The sequence below is a fragment of the Patiria miniata genome, unplaced genomic scaffold, assembly GCF_015706575.1.
Source record: "Patiria miniata isolate m_02_andy unplaced genomic scaffold, ASM1570657v1 HiC_scaffold_16, whole genome shotgun sequence".
Taxonomy (NCBI): domain Eukaryota; kingdom Metazoa; phylum Echinodermata; class Asteroidea; order Valvatida; family Asterinidae; genus Patiria; species Patiria miniata.
The window spans coordinates 732,862-756,967 of NW_024037054.1; the positions used below are offsets into that span (position 1 = coordinate 732,862).

At 41.5% G+C, this 24,106-nt stretch overlaps 1 protein-coding gene across 1 annotated transcript in view; it reads left to right on the forward strand.

Moving 5' to 3' along the window:
• LOC119723180 (ankyrin-3-like) overlaps nucleotides 1-24,106 on the forward strand; it is a 233,784-nt gene that overhangs the window by 106,267 nt on the left and 103,411 nt on the right. The window contains exons 9-11 of the mRNA XM_038193738.1: nucleotides 9,688-9,873; nucleotides 16,790-17,041; nucleotides 19,406-19,640. Of these exons, the coding sequence (XP_038049666.1) occupies nucleotides 9,688-9,873; nucleotides 16,790-17,041; nucleotides 19,406-19,640 (673 nt within the window). The remainder of the gene's footprint in view (nucleotides 1-9,687; nucleotides 9,874-16,789; nucleotides 17,042-19,405; nucleotides 19,641-24,106) is intronic.

Consider the following 24,106-nt stretch of genomic DNA (forward strand, 5'->3'; position numbering starts at 1 on the left):
GAGAAAGCAGAGAGCTTAGCAGATCATTTCAACTCTGTCTTCACAGACGAGGATACTTCCTTCATCCCTTTTTCACCAAGCCTCTACCCAGTCATGGAAGAGATTATTATTAGACCTAAGGGAGTCTTAAAACTTCTGAATAATCTTCAAGTTGGTAAGGCAACAGGCCCTGATGAAATTAGCGCCAGAATGCTGAAGGAAACTGCCAGTGAGATGGCCCCCGTCCTTACTGCTCTGTTTCAGCAGTCCCTTGACACTGGGAATCTTCCCGAAAATTGGTTGCTCGCAAATGTCACTGCCCTTCACAAAAAAAGTGCTAGAGACGACCCAGGGAAATATCGTCCTGTTTCGCTGACACCTATTATGTGTAAACTCCTCGAGCACATCCTCCACTCCCAGATTAGTAAACACCTTGATAGACATAATATCTTCACATCATTACAGCATGGATTTCGCAAAGGCCATTTCTGAACTATGCAACTTATCCAAGTAGTCAACGATTGGATGGAAGGAATTGATGAAGCCCAGCAGATTGATGAAGCCCAGCAGATTGATGCAGCCCAGCAGATTGATGCAGCCCAGCAGATTGATGCAGCCCAGCAGATTGATGCAGCCCAGCAGATTGATGCAGCCATACTTGATTTCACAAAAGCATTTGACTGCGTTCCTCATGACCGACTAAAATCCAAGCTCCACTTCTATGGTATTAGAGGCAACATCCTCAACTGGATCAGCACCTTTTTACCCAGAGACAACAACGAGTTGTGATCAATGGAGAAGCTTCTCAGTGGCAGAAGGTTGTATCTGGACTGCCTCAAGGTACAGTGCTTGGTCCGTTGTTGTTTCTTGTATATATCAACGATATCGTAGATAACCTGTCATCCAACATCCGCCTTTTCGCAGACAACGCAATCCTGTACAATGTCATCAGCAACCAGGAAGACTGCATCAAGCTTCAGAAAGACCTTGATCTAGCGTGTGGCTGGGCTGCAAAATGGCAGATGTCCTTCAATCCAAAAAAGTGTAATACCATGACTGTGAATCTCAAGAAGAAGAAAGTCCAGTTTGACTACTCTATGATGGGTGAAACATTGACCAGAGTTCAGGATCATCAATACCTGGGAGTTGTCATTTCTGATAATCTGACTTGGGAAGCCAATAAGGTCCTCGGTTTACTTCAAAGAAACATTCATCAATGTAGTAGAGAAACAAAGTCTAAAGCATACTTGGCATTAGTTAGACCTCGTCTTAAATACGCTGCTGCAGTTACTGATCCTCACCAAGCCAAATACATCCAGATGTTGGACAAGGTTCAACGCAGAGCTGCCCGGTTTGCTGTTTAAGATTACCGCCGTACATCCAGCGTCACCAAGATGGTTGAGACGTTACAATGGGATTCATTAGCAGATAGGTGAAAAAACACCAGACTCACTCACTTTTATAAAATCCACACCGGAAGTTCTCCTGTCACCATTCAGCTTAACAAAAGAACAGCTGACCACTCCAGTCGCCACTTCAACCAGGATGGGTACCAGCAGCTTGAGACCAGAACTACCAAGTACCAAACTCTTTCTTCCCCCGGACTGTAGTTGATTAGAATCAACTCCCCAGTCCATCACCTCCCTAAAGTCCCTTGAGTTGTTCAAGGCAGCCATCCAACCTGGACAGAATTGAACACACTCTGCACCCCATGCCGTCATGGGCCAAGTTTGGCCTGTTGCCATGTACTTAAATGAAGATGAAGATGAAGAAGATGATCTCGCCACCGGTCTCTGGACCATCGGCGTCACCTAGCCACCCGGCATCAATCTTTCATGGTTCCACAGAAGTTTCTTCGCCTCGTCCCCCCAGTCTGCTGGCCCCAGCAACCCTCAAGGATGACCAGTCATGGGACGTTATAAGGATTCAATCTTCACTAGCCCCGTCTGCGCGTTCATCGCACTCTGAGCTTCCTGCTTCCACCCGTGTGGAATGGGCAGGACTCGCGGTGACTGACTTGCCTCCTCCCCCAATTTGGGCCACGGACTCGCAGTCAACGTCATTCCTTGATCAATGCTCCGGAATTCCAAGGATATTATTGGAGTTTTCACAGTCAAGTGGATCAAGTCACCCAAGTCAAAAAAGGAAACACAAGGCGGCCCCGTCAGGGGATTTTCCCCGTAAGTTGACGCATCGGCAAAACAAAAACAAAGGCATATACACGGAAATCTTTTTAAAGGCTTTCCAAGACATCAATCTTTCGCTGGCAGCCCCCAATAAACAACATTGGAGATCGGCCCCAGCGGTGACTGGGAGGTCACTCCCTGCAGCGACATTCCCGAACCCAGATCCGGTTTAATTCAGCCGGATTGGGGCTTAATCCTGCCGGAACCAGGCGGGATGAGAAGGGAACACACTGGGCCCCCGGATCCCGGGTTTGCCATTAGTGTCTTCTCCGATAATCCACCTACTCCGGGTTACGATTGGGCGCCCCGGAGATCGCAGGTGGGAATTTCTTCACACCATCTATGAATTTGGGCACTTCTGTTCAAGATGTTTCTGACATAGATGTCAATAATGCTCACCCCCCTTCCACTCACTCGCAAGACGTGTGTTGGATGAAGAGGTCACTGACTCTGGTAATTTTTCACCATTTGAGACTCAGTTGAGGCTGGTTCAAAGAGATATGGTTTGGGGACTGCAACTGCCAGAGAGCAGTAAGCCAGTGACCACCAGTCATTCTTTCAAACGCCGGACTGGCGCAGAGGAACCTTGAGATCCAGCTTTCCTCGCTATGCCAAAGGATCGTTTATGCACCGATCGCATCCAACGTATTGCCAGAGTTGTAACCCAGTCATTTTTGTCCAAGTCAAGTCAAGTCCCAATTCAAATATTAGCAAGTCAAGTCTGAAGTCAATTTTTTCCAAGTCAAGTCAAGTCTCAAGTCAATTTTCACAAGTCAAGTCAATTCCCAAGTTCATTTTTTGTTCAAGTCAAGTCTGAAAACGCATTTAGATATTTTCATTCTTGTTCCATCGTGTTGAATGTCTGAAGGACGTCTGACAAAATGTCCTTCCAAATGTTTTTCGTTTAATGCATGATGTGAATTCTTTTTGCTTATGGTGGATTGGGGGTAGCAGCCGTTTTCCAGTCGTTTTAGCCCTAGTTGCATTTAGCACGCTAATGGTAAGGCCAAAAAAAGTCTGCGGTTTCTGGTCAGCGTGCGCATCGCCGTATCCATGCCGTAGCCAAAATTAAAAAGAGGATGTCTGAAAACTGCCAAAATCACTGGTTTGACTGGAATCCTGCTGCTGAAAAATTTTACTGTGTTTTAAAATGGGGTTACAGTCAAATATAAGCTTTATGTGCCTCTGGGCTTCCATATATATTGTACTATAAATTTAGTTGGGCACCATTTGCAGACGGTGTTGCATTTTTTTAATTGTGCGTCTGGAAGCCAGACTGATGGTCATGTATCTGGAACCTGTAAAAACTTTTTAATTAGCGCAATATGTAAGGCCAAAAAAAAAAAGTCTCCGGTTTCTAGTATGGAGCTTGCCAAAAAAGTGGTGCGGCGACGCGGCTTTTTTTTTTTTTTTTACCCGTTTTGTTTTGCTTCAAATGTTGACTGATGACTGCAAATGGTGCCCGACTAAACTTAGTGCAAATACATGGGAGTCCAGAGAGGCCACATAAAGCTTATTCTCGATCATAACCCCATCTAAAAACACGTTAAAATTGTGCGGCAGCAGGATTCCAGTCAAACCAGTCAGTTTGGCGGTTTTGAGACATCATCTTTTATTGAAAAAAAACCTTTTTCATTTTGTTGACGCGCATGGCTACGGCGACGCGTGCGCATACCAGAAACCAGAGACTTTTTTTTTTGGCCTAAGGGAGCACACTAATGACCAGCCTGGCATGGCGGCACAACCGTTTTCTCTGATTTTTGTCTTGACTATCCAAATTTCCCGAAAAATGTTCGTGTCGGTAAAGATCGTAAGTGGGTGCAGAATTCTCAAGCCTTATGTCCTTACTGAGGTCACCTCAAGCTCCACCCTGAAGGATATTTTTGAGAGTTTTAAGTGAATCGAAGTGTCATCTGCAACATCAGCCGACATTTGAAGAAGAAAAAAGAAGGGGGAAAAAACCCGCGTTGCCCCACCACTTTTGGGGCAAGCTCCATACCAGAAATCTGAGACTTTTTGGGGGGTCTAAACCCACTCAATGTGTACGTGTAGTCTATGATCTCTATGGAATGACCGCTCTGTAACACCGGATGGTACTCAGACTACGCACGACACAAAATTCACCTCGCATGCACCAGGTCGAGTATGATATGTTGTCCATAACACACGCATAGTGCTAGTCATGTACATGACGTGTGGCAGGCTCAGAATGCCCAGCCATCGCGTGCTGGTTGCTAATTTGCTTTGTATATCTGCATTCTTTTCAACCGATTATGCCAGTGCGCACGAACGCCCAGAGATTTGTGTTTTTTTGTAACTTTAAGAAACGTGTTAATGTCAGCAAGTCAAATTTATTCGAGTCAAGTCAAGTCACAAGTCATATCTTCTCAAGTCAAGTCAAGTCTCTAGTCAAAAAAATAGTGACTTGAGTCCGACTCGAGTCCGAGTCAGCGACTCAAGTCAACAACACTGCGTATTGCTGATACAAAGAAATTGACTGCCTTCAAGAAAAGGTCGGCAGCCTATTTCCAGTTTCCAGGAAAGGACCGAGAAGATTTGGTTATGGTTCCTCTTATTCCGGATACTGCCAAGGACAAATTGACTGGAGATAGCGGCAAGGCCTCGACCAAGTCAATATTTGTCGATAAAGCTAGAGCTAACATGAATGATGCAATGAAGAAAGTTGATGAGGCAGCTAGATTTGGCTCACAAACAAGCGCCATTATTACTTTTATTATCTGAATATATCGCATGTGAGGAAGATTCAAAAGTCCCAGCGGATATGTTAGCAGCAGCCTCAGATGTCTGGACGAAATACTCTGTTTTTCCTTAGATCAGTTTACGAGACTCTCTTTTGTCCGCCAAATCATGTAGGACTAACGTGATGGAGGCACTTAACATACCACATGAAGGTGCTAAGAAGAAGTTAGAAGACCTTCCTCTTATGGGCAAAGACCCTTTCAGAGGCGAATTCCAGGAATTTCTGGAAGTTGAAGCCAAACGAATTGAAACAGCGGACAAACTGAGCTTGAAGAAGCCATCAGCTACTAACAAGCCCAAGTTCTCGGGGAAGAAGGCAACTTGAGGTGCTCCCTCGTTTCATCCTGCCCTAAGAAAACCATTCAAGCCCTTTCGTCAACAGACGGCCAAGGCATCAGCTGGTGCAGTGGTTTTAGGTCCACGCCCCTACTCTGCCCCTGTGTGCCAGAATGTACAAACTAGCAGCCGGGGACGTGGCGGCGGGCCATATGCCCCCCGCCTCGGGTGGTGGTGGTGACGCCCCCATCGAGTTGACCCCACACTGGGGCCCATCGGGGGTTGTCTCAGAAATTTCGTAGGGCCCTGGAGAGAGATCACCTCTGAGGCATGTGTGCTTTTCATAGTCAACCAAGGCTATCAAATAGAATTTACAAGCACCGCTCCGTTTGAAACGTGTGTTCGCAAAACACTGGTTCCGACAAACATGGACAAACGACTAGCTCTCGATTGGTGCCACCAATGGAGCAGTTCACAGACTTCCTATCCTCCTTCTTTCTGACACCAAAGAAGGAGGCTGGAAAATGGCAGCCGATCATCAATCTGAAACCGCTCAACAAGTTTGTCAGACCCAAGTGTGTCCGAATGGAAACTCAATATTGTTCTAGAATCATTACCAAAACCAGCGTGGGGAACGTCATTAGACCTAAAAGATGCATATCTACATGTTCCCATCTTCCAAGCGCACTCCCGATTCCTACGTTTCCAGTAGTCTATCGACCTCGCCAAGAGTGTTTACCAGGGTTGTGCGGGCAGTTGCATCATGTTCCAGCTCGAGAACATGATGATTTTTTTGTCTCTCGACGACTGGCTGATAGTGGAAACATTTGAGGGACACTATACGTCGACAAAGACGCTAGGCTATATCATTAACGAGAAGAAGTCCCAACTAATCCCGTCCCGGGAAATCACCTCCTGGAAGCAGAGATCAATCTATGCAGGGACATAGCCGTATTACCAGCCTGCGGAAATGCATCAAACTTTTTCTATCCGCTCCAGTGGGAGCTTGGCTGAAACATCTGGGGTTCAAGGCCAGCTTAGTTGACCTGGTCCCATGGTGCAGACTGAGGATGCGTCTTTCTGGCAAATTACAGACCCAAGACAGGTCCAATCTCTCTATTGGTCCTGATCGACGAAGTCATTCATCTACACCTTCGGAGGTGGCTAATGGAACAGACCATTTGGTGCGGGTGGAATTTCCCCAGAGGGGATCCACATTTCATAATCTCTACTGACACTTCCAATGAGGGCTATGCCTTCCCTCCAATCTCGATCCTTACAAAGGTCAGAGGAAACTGGAGAGAGACAGGTGCATGATCCTACTGATCACCCATCTCTGGCTGCGGCAGCCCTGGTTTCCACGACTGGTGAGGCTCCTAGTGGGCTCCCATCTAATTCTCCCAGATTGTCACGACCTACTCCTTCAGCCTCAGTCCCTGTTCCGACACCAGGCTCCGGGAGATCTCCACCTAGCGTGCTGGCCACTGTCAAGCGCGCTTTCCAATCAGCAGGTCTTTCTGAAGACGCTGCAGCCATGGCCGCAAAGAGACGTCATCTCTCAACACAACGAATCGTATGACAGGCAACTACGGCATTATAGTAGGTGGTGCAAAGAACGGGCTGTGGATTAACTCTGTGCTTCTTTAAACCATTGTTCGGAATTCTTGCTGTCATTGTTCAGAGCCAATTTGTCAGTAGGAATGGTGCAAAATTATTGGCATGCACTAAACCACTCAGGGGTGATTGCATGCAGCTTTTTATTATAACAATGCAGCTGCATGGCCCCGCCTCAAGGGACACCATTGCGCATTGTATAGTCTCAGCAATCAAATTCGCTAACTCGGACTGGCCGTCCAAAAGGGACACTTCTGTCCAAGGCCTTGTCTGGGCCCATGACGTATGCGCCGTAGTGACATCCTGGGCATTTTTTAGGGGGTCCCTTTATCACAAATTTCACATGCAGCATGCTGGAAGTCGGCCTCAACATTCACATCTTGTTACCTACGTAACGTACTCCAGACTGGAGGTAACACAGGGAAGACGATACTGACATCTCACCAGTCCTCGTCTAAGAACCCTACCCTGTACAGTAGTCCTTCCTGGCCTAGCCAGGAGAACAACTAAGCAGGTAATACAGTTATATTCAATCTAAATGGTTTAAATCGTGATGTATATATATACTATTGATTAACCGTTTATTGTTTTAAGGGCGTCTCGCCTACCCGGCCGCGAATTTTTTTTCTCCCAAACGACATCCACATATGGGTGTACGCTATGGCGTTTTGGACTTAACTTTTATAAAAACATGAGAAGAAAATATAAAATTAGAAAAAAAAAAGTGAATTTGAACATTATGAAATTCGGACTTTATTTCCCTTTAAAAAAAAAGGGGGAAAAAATGGGTGCAAAACAAAGATTTGAACCCTCAACCTCGCGGTGCAAAATCCTACTCTCTATGGACTGAGCTATAGCACTGCTCGACAAACATGGGGAAACAAATAATTGTATACCTGCGTGCGTATCAAAAAAGTATCGTAGAGGGCGCTAAACAACCATGTATGCGGATGTCGTACCACCAGTTGTCGGTGCCACTCTATGATATGTAGTAGCTATTTGGGTAAGTGAATGAAGTAGACTTTCCTCCCCCCCCCCCCCCCCCTCAACAGAAAGTGTGGGACGAGTCTACGAGTGATACTTGCCCAAATAGCTTCCTGCCCTCCTCCCCACCATTGGCTTGCATTACGATGGTTTGTCACCTTAGGGCACGAGAAAAAAAGAGATAATGTAATGGCGGATTCATGACGTAGCATAATGGGTGGGCCCCGAGAGAGTGCTCGTTAAATCTTTTTATTGTTAGAATAAATATGCATATGTAGTAGCTATTTGGGTAAGTATCACTCGTAGACTCATCCCACACTTCTGTGGTGGGGGGGGGGACTCCAATCTTTACAAATCTTTGTGCAGTGTTTTTCCATTTTTAATAGCATAAGTGTGAAGTAAAAAATGAGGAAATCAGCTGATCCTAGGAAAAGTTGCATGCCTGATCATATTATACTGAAGGTGTGCCTGCTGAAATGTCAATGTCATATGACCCTTGCTTCCCTTCCCTTGTAAACTGATTTTCTGAAGAAAGAAAACACAGGTGACCTCAGTTTCATGTTTTTTTGGCTGTATTTTTGTTGTATTATTAGCTGTTTTGGTGTACACACCGAAACAGCTCTTGTTTTTGTTATTTTTTTTTTCTCTCTTTTGTTTTTTTTTTCTTCCAATTTTTTCCCCATAAGATAACACGTGTTTTCGTTCTACACGGCACTTTTGGACTTTTTTCAAATCCGATTGACTTCAAACCTGGCACACACTTAGAACACCATCTGAAGATGTATGCCGAATCATGACTTCATCACGTGTCACGTGACGTCATCCAAAATGTGCATTCTTTAAGGTCCTATATCTACAGAACCAAACGTCCGATTTTGGTTTAAACTCGGTATGCAGGAATTCCGGGACGTGTTATAGACAAAAACTGCAGTGACGTCACGATGACGTCATCATATGATTTTATATAAATTGTTCCATTTTTGGACCTTTTACTCATATCTCATAAACAGAATGTGTTAAATTTGAAATTCTTTTTGTAACAGGTTCGTTAGGTCATAGATAGATGCGCAAAATTTCGTAAAATGTATGACGTCATCATGACGTCATCAAAAAGTGAATTTTTGATTGACATAAGGGTATGTCCGATCGTTATGAAACTTGGTGGGTAGGTAGGTATAGATGACAGCATTCAAAATCTGAAGTGACGTCATCATGACGTCCTCATCTGATTTTTTATGAATTTTTCAAATGTTAATATTTTCTTCAAATTTTGCAAAAATTATATAAAATACGGTCCGATCTACTTCAAACCTGGCACACACTTAGACCACCATCTGAAGATTCAGGTCGAATCATGAAGGCATCATGACGTCATCACGTGTCACTTGACATCATCCTAAAACTGCATAGTTGAAGTCACTATATCTAGAGAACCTGAGGTCCGATTGCGTTCAATCTTGGCATGCAGTTATTCCAGGAAGTGTTATAGACAAAAATTGCAGTGACGTCACGATAACGTCATCATGTGATTTTATATGAATTATTCATTTTTTTGACTTTTTACTCATATCTCATCAATGGAACGTGGTTAATTCGAAATCCTTTTTTGCAAAAGGTTTGTTAGGTCGTAGATAGATACAGAAAATTTTTTAAAATGTGTGCCGTCATCATGACGTCATGAAAAATGTTGTGTTTTTTTACATAGGATGAACACTTTTTGTACAGAATACGCATGTACATGTTCATTCGACCTGGATGAAACTCCTTTACGGCAGTCATTAATAAAATGGTCGAAACAGCTCAGTGTTTGTCCACAAACACATTTCTAGTTTTAATTTGTTATGTTTACTTGTCTTTGTTTCATTAGTTTTCTTTTTAATTTTTGCAGTTTGGACAAACTGCTCTGTCTTTGGCAGCCATGTTAGGGAAAGCAGATGCAGTTCAAACGTTACTCAGATATGATGCACACCCTGGAATTGGAGATATTCATGGTATGCTGCCACTCCACCATGCTTGCCTTCGAGGACACGTTCTGTGCGTGCAAATGATTGTCAACGTCTCAAAAGGGCTCACAGTGAGTAAATTATTTAAAAGTCATTCTTTAACAATTAAGTTACATATGCAATTCATTTAGTAAATAAGTTAACAGCTGCACACAAACCTTAGGGTCGAGGAAATATGTAGCCATAGTGGTTGGTTGGGTCAAGGTTAGGCTACCATTTTCACATAAACCCCTCATAAAGGAGAGGAAGATGTGAAACAAAGAAAAGCCTCAAAACAATGTCTCATTCTTTTCCTATATTCAAGATAATTGATCTTTTATCAGAATTATAGTGCAATGAAAACTTGATTTTCTTATTACAGTTCAAACGAGATAGATTCAAACGAGATAAATTCAGCCAACATAAGTGTAAAGGGAATAAAGTGTAAAGGGAATATACAACATTTGCAAACATCTAAAAAAAACACAAGACCACCAAATTATCACAAACAAACCTCACTGGACTGTCAGTGAATGACAGTCTCAAGCATCCTGGCAAATCATGGCACCTGGTGTGCTGACATTTTCAAGAAAAGTTGAACGCCGACCAGTGTTGGGAAAAAATATTGGCTTTTTTCAAATGCTGCTCCAAAATATCATACTTAGTTAGTTCACATTTTCTTTGCAATCGATTACACGCCTGTGAACAGGTACAAGCCAGCTAGACTGATTCCCTGACCTTGCAATCCCCCGACATCTGTACAAGCTCTGTTTCATCTTAAGTGGGGTCGGGGAACCAGACTACAAGAACTTGATATTCTAGGTTTTTCCAATTTCTTCAAACCCAAAACGTCAAAAAAGTCAGCGGAACAATATTTGCTTTAAAATACTAACCCCCCAGATCCATCCATTTCTGAAAATTACAGCAAAGGCAAATGTTGTATATTCTCTTTAAGGTTACTTTACCTCAACTTTTATTACCTTAATCATTCAACTTGATTCATCACTATCTAGCTACTTTAAATTGTCTTTATAATAATTTACATCTTTGATATATTACCTTGATTATTTATTTTTGCTGGTACGTCCCAGAAGTCCAGCCTAGTGTCATCTTTATACCTATCTCACTGACAGAATTACTGACTGACTGTCCACTTGTTACTTGGACTGGTTGTAGGCTGGAGAAGAGAGTGGAGCAGTGCTATCAAATAGGGTTACCCCTGTAACACCAACGAATCAGCCAAATGCAGCCCAATGTGTTACCAGAAATATATTTTTGTGCACCCTTACAAGGCTTTACTAGGCTTGAAGATTTACATGTACTATGCTTTTTGTATGAAATTTTAAGTGTATTTTTTAATTGAGCTGAACAAAGTTCTGCTTTTCTGTTTTGTTTTGATGTACATGTGATGTATTTGGAGCACAAGAAAACAGTGTGTATCATTGAGCATAGTGTGAGACTAGAAAATAATACACAGCATTTTGACACAAGATGGTAAACACATTTGTGTAAGGTAACCAAAAAAATACTATCACTACAGTAAAGCACTATGAGTTTTCTCTTCACCCAGTTCTCTTTATGTTAATGATCTCCTGTGCTGCTGATTTATATTATCTTCTACCTTGCCGATCATGACACAACTATTCACCTGTTGCAATATTGTTTGGGTAAGAACCGGCACTTCTTTGCTCTCTCATTACTATTCATAAAGAGCTGTTCATGCACATCATCTCATCCTCGTAGTCACTCTGCACCAGTATTTTCCAAATTACAAACACTGACACTCAGTCGTTATCATCATTGCTCATTCACAACGGGCAGTGTTTAATGGCAGAAGTCCAGTAGCGTATCCAGCTTTCGATGTCAAGGGTGGGGGGGGGGGGGGGCAACCACACAACCGCACATTCCAAATGGGGGCGCTCTTCAAAAATGACCACATTATTATGCATACTGGAAATTATATATCCTGACTGGAAATTATATATCCATTTTCCCTCTTTTTGGGGGAGGTTTCATTTTTGGGATTGACGTCTAAACTCTGTAACCATTTATTTAAATAACTGCTAAACAAAAATTGACAAAATCCACCAGGGGGGACAGACTGCCCCCTCTGCCCCCCCCCCCCCCCCCCCCCATTGGATACGCCACTGCAGAAGTCATTCAAGATAGCAGCACCCATGCCATCGCCATTTGGGCAATTGTTAGTCTCTATATACAGAATGGATAGCCTATCGAGAACACAGAGGAAATCTAAACAAGTTGTGAGGCAAACTTTGATTCTATATTGGGCTGTTGTGATACTGTAGGGGGCCTACTTGTAGAACATTTGCAGCTGCTATGGAAGGCTGTGCTGAACAGTATCTAAAGTTAGTGTCCACAAACATTTCATCTAATCAGTGGCTGTCTTTTAATGTCCATATTTAATGGGTGGGTAGATGGGTAGATTAAGGTAGGTCTTTATTAAATCCAAAATTGGAAATAACATTTTGTCATTTCTCATTAGAAAACAAACATTGCACAACATCAAAGACATTACAATTACAAACTATAAACAAATAATCAATTTAGAGAGAAAACTGGCTAACCACTGTCAAAAAAACTCCCCAAGTAAAATCACTAGGTAATAATCTTGTAAATGCATCAATTAGGACATTTGATGGCGAAGCCAGTGAAAAATGAAGGAGATCGGTTTGTGTGTGCAACCACTGGGGGGGGGGGGGGCCACATCGTTGGGACATTTGCTTTGAGAACTAATGCAAGCATGGGGATCAGGGCCCGCCTAATAAGGGCCCAGGAAATTTTGGATTCTAAATGTTCTGTGGTGTAATCTGATGCAATTCCTGGGGAGGGGGAGGCGCACGCCCCCCCTAAAAAGTTTGTGCCCCCCACTGGAAATTCGGCATCCGGAGAAAGCACAGCTGTATGAGTTACCGTGATTAGCTGGAAGAACATAAAGTCCCTCTTTCTGCGAATTTGTGCATAGTATCCACCTAAAGTATTTCTTTTCACGAGTGGCTGTTTTATTTAATGTCGGTGGAAAGCGAATAGTGGTGTCCAGGCCCCCCCCCCCACACTATTTGATTTTAGGGAGGTCAGGTGTATACCGGTGGGAAAAAAAACATGTCTACCTTTCAGCACAGATGACATTTTTGGGCACCTCCCCCCCCCCCCCCCACCCCCACATGCCCCCCTAGCATGAGAACCCCATGGCTACCACTGGGTATCATAATTGTTAGGATTGGTGGTTAAACAAGGGCTCAGTGGGATAAACAGTTATCGTTTCAGGCGCATGGGTGTAAGTTTGGTCGTAATATTACAAGAAAAAGGAATAGAAATACAGTAAGTAAGTAACAAATTATAACCTTTCTGCAACGGCAAGTTACCTAAATGTGATACAGGACGAAGACATAGGAAAATGCGTCCATTTCCGACACCTTGGCGATCATATCCCTATTTCACCACAAACAATTTGGCAACAAAAATGCTTAGAAATGGTCTAGGATAAATGATCAATCAGGAAACAGATCTTAATCATCATATTAATGTGCTAAAACTACATTATTAGAACAAATAAGCCACTAAACTCACCATCCGATCCAACCCTGCAACACTTCAAAGGCATGGTCGGCTCACTGAGTGGTCTCTTTCTTGAGGCTGTGCTTCACGCTGAGCACTGTTGCAACATTCCAATAGACATTCAAAAACATTTTGGGAACAGCTCTGTGGTTGTTCAGTTACAGCAACAATCTCTTTTTCTTTTTTCTTAGTTCATTAGGCTGAGGATTCTGACATTTTTTTGATATAAGTACTAATAATTAGATTTATGTTTGTGGACAAACACTGTTCCGGTAGCTTTTTGTGACATGTGACATGTAAACTTTCAAGTATAAGGAAGGATGTGTAGTTCTGTTTGTAATAAATGGTGGCATATAATAGGTGATTCCATTCTCATAGGGCTTTGAATGGTGATGTCACGTGATTACGTCTTGATGATGTTAAATCAATTTTCATCTATAACACATCACGGTCTAGGTATACACCAACATTCAACATAATCAAACATGTAGTTCTGTAGATATTGGCCGTCAAAATATGCACTTTTAATATGAGGTCACATGTCACGTGATGACGTCATCCTGACGTCACTTGAATATTCATCTTTATCACATCCCGGTCTAGGTACATACCAAGTTTTAACCTAATCAGACCTGTAGTTTTGTAGATATTGGCCTTAAAAATATGCAATTTTAATGTGATGTCACATGTCACATGAGGTCATCGTGACGTCACTGAAGTTTTCATCTATAACATATCCCAGTTTAGGTACATACCAAGTTTCAACCCAATCAGACCTGTAGTTATGGAGATAAAGGCCTTCAATATATGCATCTATATTGTGATGTCACAGGTCACGTGATGACGTCGATGTTCGGCACACATCCCAAAGTGCCCAAAGTGCCTTCCACGATGAAAATGTGTACAAATGCTATGGGGAATGGCTGAAAAAGAAGAAAAAAAATAGAGATCTTTGTCTGTTTCAAAAAAGAACATAGGGCTTTTCCACTTATTTTATTTTATATGACTTTATGCTTTTTGCCAATGTGGAGTCATGTAATTTTTTTTTTTTTGGTTCAAAATTCATAAAAAGTTATATTGGGCTAGTATAGCCAACAGATATAAAATGTATAGCAATTAGTTGATGGCGTCATGTTGACATCACTTCGAATTTGGCATATTTTTTTTTCATTCATTCATTCATTCATTCTTTATTTTCCACATACACTTGTAACTTAAGTTGTATAATAAATATAAATAGATACGATAAATGTGGATGGAGTCCCTAAAAAGCATATGCTTGTCAGGTAGGGAACTCCAGTGTATGTATTACTATACACATGTTTATGTTTTATATATGTAACCTAAATTAACACATACAACACTTACACAAAATACACAACACAATGAAGAACACTTAAGCAAATCCCCCCCCCCCCCCCCCGATAGGTCTTGTAACCCTGTGAGAAATATTAACAATTGGAAAAAAAAAAAAAAAAAAAGCTAGATGGGATTCAAATAACCAGTGAGTAATTTGGCCTTATATCTACGTTTAAATAATGGAAGATTCCAAGTATTTCTTAAAGAAATTCAAGGGAATTCCACAGCTTGGGACCCTCATGCTTAACTGTGTTTTGGGTGAGAGAAGTACGAGCAAAAGATTGATGGAATTTCTTAGACTGTCTGGTAAAATGCTGATGCGCATCTTCATTTTTTACAAACATAGAGCAAATGGATTTAGGTAATTTGTTGTAATTAAGTTTTTGCATGAAGATCCCAAGTTGTAGGAGATAAATATCATTTACTTTAAGAGTTTTATGCATATGGAAAAGAGGATTACTGTGTTCCAAGTAAGGATGATGTCACATGCCCTACTATGACATCATCTTGATTACACTTGTCAATGCACATTTTTGCATTGTGGTCTTGGTTTGTACTAAGGTTGAAGTCAATCCAATGAAAGGAAGTGTTAAATTTTGGAAACGCAATGAAATTGTAAATATGAAAAAAATCAACCGATGACGTCATGGTGACGTCTTTTCGGAATTTGCATACTGGTACCATTATCTAGCAATCCACCAAGTTTCATGAAGATCGGACCTTCCCTTATGTGTTTTCAAAAATCGCATTTTTGATGACGTCATGATGACGTCACACATTTTTCAAAATTTTGTGCGTATATACCTATTACCTAACAAACATAATACAAAAAGAGTTTTAAATTTTGCATGTTGCGTTCTTGAGATATGGGTTAAAGGTCCAAAATTTCAAAAATTCATATAAAATCACACAATGACGTCATGATGACGTCACCTAAATTTTTACCTTTAACACATAGGTCTTTACAATATGCACGTTTAGGATGACGTCACGTGACCCATGATGACGTCATCATGACGTCACCTAAATTTTCATCTATAACAAATCCCGGTCTACCTACATACCAAGTTTCAACCCAATCGGACTGACATTTCTGTAGATATGTATGCACATGAATGATGACGTCACGTGACCCACGATGACGTCATCATGACGTCAATCTTTGGGACACATCTTTGCTATAGGGACTATGCCTATGCTGACTTTGAATAATGTATGACAAATATTAATGCCAAAAGTGGAGGCCGGAAAAGAGGTGCACAAAGTCAATGGACTTTAAAATGGAAGAAGAAGAGGAGGAGGAGGAGAACAGCACAAAAACAAAGGCTTTTCCCGCACTTTGCGGAAAAGGCCCCCCCCCCCCCAAAAAAAAACAAGAGCTGTTTCGGTGTGTACACAGCTAAAAAAATCTTAACGAAAACAAGAGCTGTTTCGGTGTGCACACCGAAACAGCTAAAAAAATGAGAACAAAAACAAAGGCTTTTCTGCACTCTGTGGAAAAGCCAAAAAAACTTTAACGAAAACAAAGGCTGTTTCGGCCGGTTGCCGAAACAGCCAGTGATAATAACACAATATTTATACCCCGCACTTTCTCTGGAATCCATTCAAAAGCGCCGGTCTATAGTGAATAAAAAAATATATATGTGAAGTAAAAAAAACCTCAATAATTGGGAAAAGCCAGCATAAAGAGATGTGTTTTGAGTTTCTGCGTGAAACATGTGATTTTTTTGTGTCTCCGATTTCAAGTGACAAACGGTTCCATAGCTAAGGTGCAACATTTGAAAAGGCTCTGTCACCATAACTGGCAAGACGAGTTTGGGGAATTAAAAGGATGCCAGATGACCTCAATCCCAGTCTGACAGTACAAAGCTGTAGTAGGTTTGTACGTAGGATGGGGCAGAACCATCAAGTGCTTTGAATGTGAGGAGAATGATCTTGTATTGTATTCTGTGTTTAATTGGCAGCCTGTGAAGTAGGATAAGGATATCTGGGAACATGTTGAAAAGAGTTAGCACACATGATGTGCTGATTGTATTACCTGTTCTGATTGCTTATATTTTGTTTTATTTTTAGGGTCTTCTGGAAGCAATGAAATATTCTGATAATCCTGAAATATGCAGTATCATTCAAGAAGCAACACATCGTCGTCAAAGGAATTTAGTTAATCCATCATTGTTTGAATGTGCAATGAATGGTGATGCTGACCGTCTGTATAGTACATTGGAGGAGGGTGACCAAGTCAACCCATTGACTGGAACAGGAGACTGGCCAATGTACATGGCTGTTGGAAATAGATACATCAAAGTTATGCAACTGCTACTTGCGGTAAGTTGCCAAACAGGATAAGGGAGTCAGGAGCAACCTAATAGTATAGGCTGTTATGTAATGTGCATTTTTTTTGGCTAAAGAAGGAATTTTGTTATATTTGGATAGAGTTTACCTTCCTAAGCCAGAAATCCATTGGTAACATTTTTTTCCATCTACTGTGTGGCGGCCATTTCAGACTAATTAACTTGTATCATAACTTCAGACCTGATTGTCATATGAAGTTCATTTTGGTGGCAAACCCCATGTTTTTGATGCCAAGGAACCCGAGTACATAATTGTTTATGGTGTACTCCAAATGGATGGCAGCCATCTTGGATATTTCAAAATGGCCGCCATTTTCGACTTATTTGCATAATAAATTTGGACTCGAATGTTGTGCGAAGTCCATTTCGGTGGCAAACCCCATAAATTTGATACCAAGTAATCTAAATAACACATTGCTGATGATGTATCCCCGATAGATGGCAGCCATCTTGGATTTTTCAAAATAGCCGCCATCTTGGATTCATTTACATATAATAACAGTGCACCTGAATGTCGTATGAAGTCCATTTTGGTGGCAAATCCCATGTTTTTCAATGAACTCAAGTGAATCACTTTGGACAGGGTACTCACCACAATGGATGGCAGCCATCTTGGATATTTCAAAATGGCCGCCATTTTGAACTAATTTGCATATTATATTTGGACTTGAATGTCGTTTGAAGTCAATTCGTCGTGTGCCCGGCAGAAGGGCATATGTGCATATGCCCTTATGCAATGTAGCGTAATGACCAAAATGTTCAAGCAAAAGATGGAACCAAAAGGGGCTCCACTTCCTTTTAAAAAAGGAACTTGTTAAAAAAAAAGGGCACTTCTTTACAATTTTTTTTGGGGGGGGATGGTAAGCGGTGGTCAAAAAAGGGCATTTGAATGGGAAAGGGCAGTCTTTGCAAAATATTGGGGGGTAAATACCCCCCATAACACCCCCCCCCCCCTTTGCTGGCTTCGCCTATGCAAAGAAGGAACATATTTCAGCAGTTAAACAGTAGTTGTAGATCAACGTTTTATTTGAAGCATTAATTATGGTGTAAATAGAGAACACACGCATGCAACATCATTGATGAATTGAGAGCAGGAACCAAATCGAGGACTCCTCAGTTCAACATATACAAAACCAATGAGAGCTTTTGCAAAAAAAAGTTAAAGATTATAAACAAAGGAAAAGGGAAGAGGAAGAAATACAAAATTCTTGATTTACACCATAAACAAACGTGCTAGTACAGGTGTAAAATTATAAGTTTTTTCACACATCATTTATTAATGACTATATGAACTAGAGGTTCGCGTTTGTTGTTACAAATGCAGAGTGGTCGGGTAGCCAACTATTTCACTAGACATTGTCCAGTTAAGTTATGAATATGTTCATGGGATGACGTCAAAATTATGTTTTTGCAATCGGCATTCCTCACTTAACACTTCCATAATGTATTTGTCTGTAGTAAAATGCTTCCGTTTTAGAGTTAGATTCAATTTCAATTGCACTGCCGGTAACACCGGAAGTAAAGGTCAAGCAATTTTGTGCCTGGGCATAAGAAATGTTGCTCAAGGCACCGTCTACAACCTCACGAAAAAATGAACACGATACTCTATTTAGTTCAACAGATATAGGTCAAAGTATTTTGTCAAATCGTGCCATCAAATCACTCATAATTTGATACCTGATGATTTATGATGACGTAACATTATGTATAACATCTTCGTTACATGGTACAAGTTCACACTAGGTTTTATGATCATACCATAAACCGTTCTGAAGAAATTGTGCTTTGTTTTGATTTCAGGCTAATGTCTTCATTTTGATTTCACCTAACTTAAACTTCCGGTAGAACGGAAAGTAAAGGTCAAGCGAGTTCACGTACCAGACAAAAAATGTTTATAAATTAATGGTCTATCTGATAACAAGGTTGGAACATAATTGATCATTTTGTGCAAGAGTTATATGTGTAAGAAGATCGTCATTTTTTAGTGAAAATCGCTTGTAATTTGACACCCGATGACGTCATAATTACGTCAGAGTAATATGCAACCACTTAGGACGAGTGTCGATATATATTGAAAGTTACAAGTTCCTATCATAAACAGTTTAGGAGAAAACCTGCGGAAACTTGCTGTACGGAAAAGAAAGAAAGAAAGAACGAAAGATTAATCGTAACAACTACAAAGAGGGGTCGGGTTGTACCCGACCACTCAATGAAAGGTTTGCGAAAACACCATGTGGGAATAATTTCTCAAACTGAGAATGATTCTGAAAAGAACAACACGTAGTACATTGAGTAAGTATTTTTGTGATGCTGTGTTATGTATTACTAATATTTACAGAATGGGGGAGATTTTTGGAGTCAACACCAGACAACTGGATCTACTGTGCTACATATCGCATGTTCCAGGGGCTTATATGACATAGTGTCATATCTTCTGTGGTTTTCTGCAACAACTAGAAAAGGTTGTTCACCCATCGAAACTGGTGATGGGTATCACTGTGAAAATGAACAGTTAAACATAGATGCAGTGAACCACCTTGGTTTTACAGCCCTACAAGTTGCATCTACAAAAGGTATGGGAATACATCGTAAGAACATTTCATTACAGCCGGGTTTCACAATTTTGATTTGTTTTTTTTTTTTGGGGGGGGGGAGATTTGTTGGCTTTTCCGCATAGTTGCAGAGAAGCCTTTGTTTTTGTTAGGATTTTTTCCCCCTTTTAGTTCTAGCCCAAATCCCATAGACTTTGTACATGTATTATTCCGGCCGCAACTTTTGACACAAAACTAAATCATATAGACCATTATCATGTTGCAGCGATCTTGATTTTTCCCATTCAAATCAACGTAACCTAAGCAAGGCTCATCAAGTCGTCATGTGACATTTTACTGGCTTTTTGAGTTTTTGAACCCTTAAGCCATATCTCATCAACAGTACATGCTAAATTCAAAATTCTTTTTGTAATAGGTTTGTTATTTATTTTATTTTATTTTTATTTTATTACCTTCATTGCACAAATACATTAGAAATGACATGTGGTGCAAAAGGGAAACCCCGAACAGGCACACAGGCCCATTAAATGGGGACCCTTGTTCACACATCAAAACCGAAAAACAGGGGACAAGCACGATGGCGCTGTATTAGCTGCTGCCACGGGAGATATGTTGCTCCCACTTTATCTCCGGTTTTAAACCGGAATCTGTCTTGTTGCCTCGTTGATTCTGTTGGAACGTCTTGTTGAATATGTTGTCTTACGTCATGAAGCAAATCAGAGCATCGATTTGTCTCCGGGAGCTGGCCGGTGGAGCGGGAATTTTGAACATGAAATTCCCAACGTGAGTACACCTACCGGTTGCCATAATGGTCTTGAAGACGGTATCGGTACAACGATCTTCAACAATACCGCCACGGTGTCATGCTGTTCAATGCTACACCAAACGACAGCTACTGTCCTTACGTGAGTGTAAAGTGCCTCTATCTGCTGAGACCTATGACACCCTGAAGCAATTAGGTATTGCTCGTCATGCAAGAGGCCGACGAGCAGGAACGCATATGTTCAAAAAGATCCGGACTTGTTGTTCCCCTAGATCTCAAAATCCACGTAAGAGCTATCTCCATACCAGTATCCCGTCTAACCTGCTACCAATATCCCTGGCCAAGCCACTTTCAAGTCTGACCATACACATCTGGAATGCGAATTCCATACGCAATAAAACCACCACCCTATTGGACCATATTCTATTGTATGATGTTGACATGATGTTGTTGACGGAGACCTGGCTTTCTGATGATGATATAGTGATAATTGGTGAATGTACCCCTCCTGGCTACATGTTCATCAATTTTCCTCGTAGGGGGGCAACCCATGGTGGTGGGATTGGCATAGTGCACAAGAAATCGCTGACACTGTGTTCTACCCCGTCTGGGTTCTCCTCAGTTAACTTTGAACACTGCACTGTTATGCTCAATAACTGTATCCGACTTATCGGAATATATCGTCCGCCTCCATCACGTGCTAATGGACTGAAAACCTCCGAATTTTTGGAAGAGTTTGAGAGATTTCTGGATGAGACGTCCGTTACTCCTCATAAAACTGCATTATTGGGTGATTTCAATGTGCATATTGACTCACCTGATAAATGGGACACCAAAACATTCACTGAGATTATTTCAAATGCAGGCTTCAGCCAACACGTCAAGGGCCCAACTCACAGACATGGTCATACCTTAGACTTGGTCATTTCCCGCGATGATGATGATCTAATCCATGAAGTTCATGTCGACCCTCGGCACCACTCTGATCATCATGTCGTCACATGTACCATGAAGTGTGGCAAACCTCCACCACTGAGGGTCTCAACAACATCCCGCCAGTACGGCAAGCTGGACCATGAGCGCTTGACAGAGCTACTCCATGATCGGTTTACCGATTTCCCAGACAGCAACAACGATCCCAACAGTCTTGCAGAGTCTTATGCGAAGATAACTTCTATGGTCCTCGACGAAGTTTGTCCCTTGGTCACCAGGGAACGAATTATCAAGCCAAGACTTCCATGGTACAACGACCTCATCCATACTGAAAGGCGTATTCGGCGTCGCCTTGAGCGGAAATGGAAAAAGACCAACTCTGCTGAGGATGAACATGCCCTCCGGGCTCAAAAAGACCACGTAAATAGACTGATCACTGATTCAAAGATGCAGTATTATTCTGACAAATGCACCGATTGTAATGTTAAAGATATGTACGCTACCATCAATGCTCTCCTTAACAAGACTGCTCAAACTCTACCCGATTGTGATTCCAATAAAAAGCTCGCTGACAACTTTTTGTTGTTTTTCAAGGAAAAGGTTGAGAACATACGGTCCAATGTATTCGCCGGTTTATTACACAGGATGCCTGCCATCACGCCGTCAGAAGTCTGGTCCTGTCCCGTCTTGATTATGCGAACTCTCTTTTGCTAGGTGCTCGTGAGAAAGATCTTAACGGTTACAGCGCCTACAAAACAAGGCTGCTCGGCTGGTCTTCGCATGCGGCCAGGACCAGCCATCTGAGGGCCTGCTGGCAGAGCTACATTGGCTCCCTGTTCAACAGAGGATAGCCTTCAAAATCTTCACCCTTGTATACAAAATTCTCAACACTCAAGCTCCATCATATCTGGTTGACCTATTACATTCACATCACTCAAATATTCCTGACTCTTACAGACAGCAACTCCGCTCATCATCCGATCAGACCCGGCTTTCTGTCCCTAGAAGTAGGAAGAAGGCCGGAGATAGCTCTTTCGTTGTGGCCGCCCCTCGCGTGTGGAATGAGCTTCCTTCTTGTCTGAGAGAGGCGGTCTTGTTGCCTGTATTCAAACGTCTCCTGAAGACACATCTGTTCCAAGTCCATTCGTAATCGTATTGTGTCTGTTTTTCTTTCCTGTTATTTTTTGTTGTGGATGAGTGTTAAGCGCTTTGTTCTTTGTAAAGCGCTATATAAATACTTTGTATTATTATGTATTATTATTAAGCACAACAACAAGCAAACAACCGAAGAAAACAAAGAAATACTGTTCAAAGAAAAAAATCACAAAAAGAAGAAGGAAAAACTACAATAAAAACGGCCACAAATTATTGCACTAGCATAATAAAAAATATACGGGTGATATATGTGATATATATTTGGACAAAAAATGTGACAAGTGTATGAAGTCATGATGACTTAATAAAAAGTGACTTTTTTAATAAATGATTAAACTTGTATATTTGTTGGATACTAGCAAAATTTTACATCAAATGCACTTTGTACACAAAATTATCATTTTCATGACCGCATATCACCGAAAAGAGAAGCATAAACTCAATTCAAAATCAGAATGCGGAAAAGCCATATGTTCTGTTCTCAACCAGCCATAGACCTCTAATTTTAGTTCAAATCAGTGGTGGTACTACGGGGGATGGGGGCATTCCCCCCCCCCCCCCTTCATTTGGGGGATAATAGGGGTCGTCTTTTTGGGTGAGAATTTCTCAAAAGTCAATGGTCAACCTATCAAAAATTGAAAAGAAGCCGAAATATAGAATGTTAATCATCATTTTTCTGTGCAGCTGAAATACTTGTGAGAGTTCTGATTATTTTTTAATAGAATTTTGAAATATGGGCATTTAGCACTGGTGTCTATGGGAATATTTATACAGGGGTGCATCCTTTGGTACATTTCTCATTTGTAAAAACGACTAAGTAAGTTGCTCTAGTGGCATATTTCTGGACCATTGACTGCCCCCCCCCCCCAAAAAATTTCCTTGCCCTACAATTCCCCCCCCCCCCCAAAAAAAAGAATGTTAGAGCATAGGCGTAGGGCATTTATCCCCCAAAGTGTTGTAAATACTGCCCATTTCCATTCAAATGCCCTTTTTTTCACCAGTGCCCCCCCCCCAATATTTGTAAAGAGTGCCCTTCTTTTGTTAAGAAGTGCCCTTTTTTCTGAATAAGTGCCCTATTTAAGAAAAGTCATGCCCTTTTTGGTGACATTGACAGTTACCTTGTTGTTCAAATTTGAGCATGTATCGCCCTTAAAAGCACTATATTGATCTTGTACATGTTGCCCTGTGGAGACGTGCATAATATGGAACAAAAGATTGTATACGTCTCCACAGGGCTATTTCTATAGGTGAATACGTCTCCACAAGGCTATCACAAAATAGATATTACTCAAAATATTTACTCAAAAACTAGGAATTTCCACGGAGTGTTGATCTGTCGGAAAGTGAAGTATTTTATGGAAGGGATATTAAGTCCGAATTCCAGCCCAGGAAAATATTTCTGGTTAAAATAGGAGCATTTTGAAACTAAACTTTCAAACTCTCAGTATGTGTGTTCCTTTGTGTGTATGATGGTCGGTTTGAAACAGTGCTTCCATCGTCAGATTATACCAGGCCCCCCCCCCCCCCTTGATTTTAAGGTGGCCAGAAAAAAAAACATGTCTACATTTGAGCACGGATGTGCAAGTGCCCTTTCAAGAAGTTTTTACCCCCCCCCCCAATAAAAATGACCTTGCTA